This window comes from Gavialis gangeticus, unplaced genomic scaffold, assembly GCF_001723915.1.
Source record: "Gavialis gangeticus isolate Ggan-Ray unplaced genomic scaffold, GavGan_comp1, whole genome shotgun sequence".
In the NCBI taxonomy this organism is placed as follows: domain Eukaryota; kingdom Metazoa; phylum Chordata; order Crocodylia; family Gavialidae; genus Gavialis; species Gavialis gangeticus.
In genome coordinates this window covers 65644572-65651582 of record NW_017728994.1, presented here as the reverse complement: position 1 = coordinate 65651582, position 7011 = coordinate 65644572, and the positions used below count along the sequence as shown (strand labels likewise).

Here is a 7011-nt window from a genome sequence, read left to right as displayed (position 1 = left end):
TACCAACATTATTGATAATTTTTCTTCACAAATTGCCCATTTCATCAAATTACTTATTCCACTGTAGAGCATCAAGCATCATAGGGTCGTTCCCATGATTAGAACTCCTAGGCACTATGGTAATACAAATAAAATAATAAAAATAATCTGTATTACTGCCACAAAAAAAATATTTAACTTTTCCAACTGTAGCAGAAAATTGCTAGGATACTGAAATACATCAATTTTATTAACTTAGATAAACTGATTAATAATAATTGAATCTACAGGGAAAAAAATCTTCCATAATGCTTCCCAAGTAAAAGGACTACTAGGTCTTTGCCTGGCTGCCACTTCACTCTGGAAATAGCTGTATACAATTTGTATAGATTGTGGTAGAGATGTAAAATATTACTACTACAAATCATGTACATAGATATTGTTGCATGTATTACACACACACATGTAAACATGCATGTATACATTCATATATATACATACATATACATACACACACACAAACACACTACATAGTTATTTAAAAGGGCACTATTTTATAAATGTGTGTATGTACCTACATTATATTTATGTGTGCATGTGTATAAGGGCATCTTTTAGAAAACATTACATGATAGCTATCAATTTAGGCATTTACCTGTCAAAAACTTAGGTATATTCCTTATTACTTATGCAATTGAATCTCTTTGAATTCAAAGTGATAATTACATGCATGAATTAATTAAAACATGCAAATAAATCCTGGCAGGTTTCGAGATTTATCTTAATAAATACAGAATATTTAGAATATAAAATTCAAGTGATCTCAAACCATTTTGAAAGCAATAGGAAGAAAACTGAACAAAAGAATGACTAGAAAAGTTAGTGTTTTGGGTGTGGAAACGTTTTTTTCCAAGCCCTTATTAATTTCAGATTTTAGGGTGCTGTATGTCCAGAAAAGCCTGTATGCTAGAATAAGTATATAGTAACATTATAGAAATAGACGTGAATAGACCAGTTTAATCTAAATGTCTTTATAGTGGGCTTAAGCATAAAGAAGACATCAACCAAATGTGATTATAAATAAAAGTAACTTTCTGTGAACTCAATAAGAACAGGTCATTTCTTTTTCCCATCTAAATCTTCCTTACAGTTGTCCCTTTCTGCATTGGATCAAATTTAGACCTCTCATCCTTGTCTTCAGGAGCCTGTATAACTGCTCCTGGCAACTTATGCTATCTCAGCCCATTGCATAGCCTCCCTCCCTCTCACTCACTTAGCATTACTAGCCTTAATGGCTCATTTTATTTCCTGCCAATGACCTTTGTATTGTAACCTAACACACCCTGTGTATTTTTTCACAATTATCTCAGTGACACCTGACAATGACTCCAGAATGACAAACGGGAACAAATAGTAACATTTTACTTGTTTTTAGTTTCCTCTTCCTCTTGTCTGCTCAGCAACTCTAATCTAATGCCCACTGATGTCAACAGAAAGACCACCATTGAAATCAGTGGAGTCAAAAAGAGTAAACTATAAAATGAATTTTAATAAAGCAACCCTTTCCAAAATTGCATAAATAATAAAGCAAAAAAAAAAAAAAAAGATTTCACATCAGGTACGGGGCAAAACCACACCAGTCATTAAAAATTTACGGGGGGGTGGAGAGGTTCTTCCCATGAAGTCCCTTTATAGAGGGACTTCACTCAAAGGAAGAAGAGCTGTTTAACATATTTTGTGCGGAGGGGTTCCCCCGCTACTATATCCTGTAGTGCTTTTAAAATAGTGAGCCCAAAATGTGCGCATACAAAAATAAGATTGACTCTCCAGTGAAAATAAAGCAGCTGGTGTGAAGAAACATGCTTGAGGTATATACTGCTGATAGGATTTTTTAATGTATTAGTTGTTTATAGCTAATGCATAAAATCAGTTTCCAAAATACCAGTAATTAGCCTTCATTGTATATGGGGCTCTTCTGCTTATAAAGACTTTTGAAGATAAATTAAATTTTGCAAACTACTTATCTTACATAAGATTCATTGGTATTTTTGTCCACATATAACAGATGTGGGATGTGAGGCACAGACAGGTTCAGTAACTTATCTGAAGCCATACAAGAAATGAGATAGCAACAGAGCAGGTTTGAGAACTCGGGATTGTAGGATCACACTTTGACATTAAGAACACCTTTCTCTAAACAGAACATAGTAACATTTGCATTTCTTTTCAACTACTAGGCATATTCCTGCTTTTGCCATCAGTAACCCTAAAAAGTCAAATAAAATGGAATTTTCTTATAATTTACTTTCAGCAAAATATTGGAGGGGAACATCCTTGGTTTACCCCCTGCAGTATGATCATGGATATACACTGAAGTCATTTTTAAAACATGCTGCTCTAATTTATACCCTGGTAATAGAAGGGAAGGGAGTACAAACATATTCTTGTAATCTAGCTACAAACACGTAGCCCTCTAACAAATACTCCATATGTATATCTGTTACTATGAATCCTAAATGAAAATGAATAAACGGAAAATGCACAATTATTTTCAAGAGGTATTTCCCTGGTATCACAGAAGGATGTCTTACTTTTCACCATACCATGAGGTTTACAATGATTGTACCTCTCACAAACACTGCTTTGTATACTACGTAGGACAACGATTTGAATACCATCATTTAAGCACTTCTGTGATTCAATGTGAAATTAAGAAATCCAATCATAAATTCACATTATAACACTGACAGGCATCAGCGTACTCTGAATTTCCATCCTTCCAAGTGGTAAAACAAGTCAGCCTGCTAATTATGTACACTGACCAACAAAACAGCAAAAGAACATACTGTACGTACACACCTGTCTCACAGAAAAAGATAAAAACTATGGGCATTATCCCACAGTCCCTTTTTAGATACGTTTCTACTGCACAACTTTTTCTGCAGTAAAGAGCACTGGACCGGGACTCACCCGTGACAACGTAACTTGGACTGACTTTCTGAACGAGAAAACAAAGCTAGGAACTCACCTGCTGTAAGCACACAATTTCCAAGAGGCGTTAGTCCAAAAATGAACACAAGAAGGCACCATTTTAACATGGCTAACTATCTTCAAGAAGCTGTTTTTTTTACTAAGAAGTTTAGGGAAATACTAGATACCTGGCTGTACTTCCGTTAGCAGCAGTTTCCCTTAAATAACAGAACAAAGAAGAAAGTTATCTAGAGCTGTCTTTCGTTAAGGCAAACAATGGAAAAGTGCTTTGCATATTTCAACAGTCCAAAGGAAAGGGCAAGTCAAATTTCTCAGTTCACCTCGCAAGAAACTGGTTAGGCGACTTAAACTAACAAAAAGCAATGCATTCCTAAATGCTGATTGGAGGAAGCCAGCTAGCGACAGTATTGTAAAGATGACAAGATTGAACCAGTTCATTTTAAGCACTTTCTTTGAGACTGAAGATTAGAAACAATGTCTAAGTATGACACAGGAAAAGTACATTGCTATCTTGATATGACAGATGTATTGGTATTGGTCATAGCCAGATCAATCAAAATGCACCTTTAAAATCTACCAGTAAATTCAGTGTCTAGCCTTTTTTTCTTTTGAATTAAAAACTGCATGCAAGTTTTATTTCAGTAAAACTGTTTGAAAATATAAACACACTGAAACCATTTAAGCATTAACCATGTAATCCCGAGATCTTAAAAAATATATACTTATGGTGTACCTACTTGTCCCTCCAAAGGAAAAAAAAGCCTTTTAATCAAAATGTGATTTTGAGGCATTTTTTATTTTCCCAAGAGCAAATAATTTCTTTGATATGCCACATCTTAATTAAAAGTTTCAAGAAAAAGGTTTAAGGTTGGACAAAGTATTTGAAAACAATGTATAAGTTTATGTTTAAACAGTAGGATCTTCTTGCCACAACATTTCCTAATGAAAAAGAGATACTTTTGGTTTGAGGTTTTACTAGTTATCCTAAGATTCATTTTGCCCTGACTGCTGATAAACCCTGTGTAAACAGGGACTTTAAAAAGGGGCTATTCTACATTTGTGACACAACACTTTCAAAGGCACACAAAGGGCACATCCCCACAACCGCACACATGCAGGGGTATGCATTTTCTGCAGGACAAATAGCAGCAGCATATATTTGTGTTGCTGCTATTTGCCCCTGGGCACACCGCTGCACGTGCGGTCCAGAATATGGCAAAGTGACCCAAGTGGGGGAGGGAAGGTCAGGGCCAGCATCTTACCTAGGTTGCTGGGGACCTTCTGGGGCAGCAACAGCTCTGAGCCGGCTGCTTGGACCCTAGCCAGCAGCCAGAGCGCCTGCCAGGCTCCCTTTCTGGCAGTGCACACTGCTCCGTGGGCCCACCACTTTTTTCAGCGGTGGTTTTTTTCCTGACACTGAGATAGTCTGGTGTCAAAAAAACCCTCCATGCTGCAAGTCAGCAGTATGGCAAATGGGTACACGTATATCGCGTGTGATTTTCAGTGCCTCAAACTGCTTTGGAGCACCGCAAAACGCATGTGTACACTTGTTAGGGCACACTCAGAGTACAGTTTTGTCTTTACAGCTATGCAAATATGTTGTCAGCTACAGCATCAGGTAGATTGGCATTTTTTTTTAGTTACCCCACTCTAGTTCAGAGACTCCAGACAGCTGTCTAGACTTAGGCTTTAGCTTGTTAGGTGAGAGGCGCTATTAAGTCATCTTTATATTTTGCTGTGAAATTAAAATCCTTAAAAATCAGGACAGAGACAGCACTGACTCTCCCTGAAGTGTGGTAATTCCTATAAAACTTGTTTGATGTGGGGTGGAGGCCGGGACAGGCAGTTGGGCCGTGATATTCCAGAGGTTCAGTGCACGTCTTTAACTTTATATCTTGTGAATGCCTGCACAAGATCGCAATGTCACTGACTACATGTAACACTGACAGTTGTATTGAGTACTAAGGACTAGCCTAGTCATCCACAAGGCTCTTTCTGGGACCAGATGCTGCAGGACTTGGTCCTGAAACAGAGAGATGTTTCAACAGTTACCCCAACAGCAGCACAATCAGAGCACACGAGGCAACAGATCCTCAGGTGAGAAAACAGTAGCATCTCACCCCTTCCAACAACAACATCAAAATGCCCTCAGACACAGCACCCTTCATGCCTCTCACTGTCTGAGGACAAAAACCCTTGTCTTCATCAAACCGCTTCATGACATAAAAACATCATCAGAGAAAGCGTCACCCACCCACACCATGAGCACAGCGATGTCATGCACTTGCAGCTGCATCCAGTCAGACTCTTTCCCCTCAGGTATTTTAGGTAGTTTTTCCTTATTTGTCAAAATTGGAGATCATTAGAAATTTGGAAATCATTTTGAATTCTAACCTTGTCTTCTAAAATGGTTGCAATCCCTTCCAACTTTTAAACGTATTACATTTGCAAATGATACCACACGAATCCTGTTCATTTATCCAGGTTCTCAATAGAAGTTCTCTGTAGCAGTGGCTCCCGATCTGCGGTATGCGTACCACTCGTGGTACACAGACAACCTGTCAGTGGTACGCATTAATAGACTTGTTATAACTACTTTATTTGATAGAAATCTGCTGGAGGTACTTCAGCTTGCATCATTTTAAACTGGTGGTGTGCAACCTGTCAGAGTTTGGGAGCTGCTGCTCTATAGTGTTGTGCTGCGCCCCAAGCACCTGCAGTCACAGAAGAAAGGCTAGAAGGATTCACACGCAGCAGACTACAGAGTGCACCCACACCACAACCACCTCCATCTCCCTGCCTCAGGGCTGTACCCTGCAACCCCCTCCTCCAGCCCATGCGCACCACTCCCATATGAAGAGAGGGCACCGATTCCACGCATGCGCACCGCCCCTCCACGATCACGGGGGAGAGCACCGATTCCGCGCATGCGGCCTTGTGCCGGCCGCTCGGGAACGGGTTGAACGCGTCCCCTAGAAGAGCCCGTGCCGGAAGTGTCCGGCTCCGAGGAACATCCGGCAGGCAACGCGCACCCGCGGGAAATCAGTTCCGCCCGGCGCGGCTCGCGGCGGCGGCGGTTGGCGAGACGGTTGCGATGGCGGCGGCGTTGAGCGGCGACGCGGCCTACAGCAGCAGCGCCCCCGCATCCCTCCGCCTGGCCGCCGGCTGCTCCTGGGAGTGCGGGGACCTGGCCGGCCTCGTGCAGCTGCTGCCGGAGGACGCGGCGGCGGGCGAGGCACTAGGGCCACCCGAGCACAGGTGAGGGCCGAGGCTGCCGGGCGGCGCGCGCATGCGCACTGGGGTGAGGGGCTGCGCCCGCCAGGGGGCGCTGTCTCCCTCTGTCCCTGGAACCCCCCTGTCCCCAGCACAGGGCCAGGCTGGGGTGGGGGGCCCTTCTGCCCCATATCTGCTCATCGGCATCGGAACAGGTGGGCGCACGTCTGACAGCCCCCCCAAGAAATGAGGGGGCGGGCCAACCCCATCCCCGCACTTCGGGCATGTGCCAAATGAGGTCTCCTGCCCGCTAGGTTTGCCGACTGTCCCCAGCTGGCAGAATTGGCATTGATCTCCTGGTGACTATTGAAAGCAATCCAGGAGATTGATGTCCCGGAGGGGTTGAACAGTGCAATTCATGACCTGACCTCACATCAGGAAAAAAATCTGTAATAGCTTCGGTCAGAGTTGGCAACCCAACCTCCCCGTGGGAGGGAGCGGGTTTAATCGAAGACCAAATCCCGGCAGTAGCTTGGCTTCCTGATGGTGCTGGAGAGAAGGGGGAAGAAACCCCACTTTAGCAACATAGCGTTGGCATCGTGGGTGAGAGGAGAATGGCCGCCCCGCCCGGCTCTGGAGACGCTGGCGGAGGACCTTGGAGCCGCCCCAGTTGTTGATCACGTCCCCTCCGAGCGACGAAGGGTTTCAGGTGAAGCGCTGTCTTGCTTTCAGCATGTAAATGAGATTATCTGGAGAAGCGCTCCACTCAACTGAGAGATGCTTTAGTGCTTTTTTCCCCCCCCCCCCCCAAACTTCCTTTCCCCCCTT

General features: G+C 42.9%; 2 protein-coding genes across 3 annotated transcripts in view; one reads left to right on the top strand and one right to left on the bottom strand.

Moving 5' to 3' along the window:
• The window catches only part of LOC109287687 (disintegrin and metalloproteinase domain-containing protein 9-like), a 55265-nt gene extending 52047 nt beyond the window's left edge, over positions 1-3218 (bottom strand). For both annotated transcript variants that reach the window (XR_002094939.1, XM_019502951.1), the window contains exon 1: positions 3008-3218. Coding sequence is in view for 1 of the 2 variants with exons in the window: in XM_019502951.1 (XP_019358496.1) it covers positions 3008-3077 (70 nt within the window). In the remaining variant the exon portion in view is untranslated. The remainder of the gene's footprint in view (positions 1-3007) is intronic.
• Positions 3219-5941: 2723 nt separating this feature from the next.
• CUNH10orf88 (chromosome unknown C10orf88 homolog) overlaps positions 5942-7011 on the top strand; it is a 7785-nt gene continuing 6715 nt past the window's right edge. Inside the window, exon 1 of the mRNA XM_019502950.1 lies at positions 5942-6228. Coding sequence (XP_019358495.1) covers positions 6065-6228 — 164 coding nt within the window. The 5' untranslated portion in view covers positions 5942-6064. The remainder of the gene's footprint in view (positions 6229-7011) is intronic.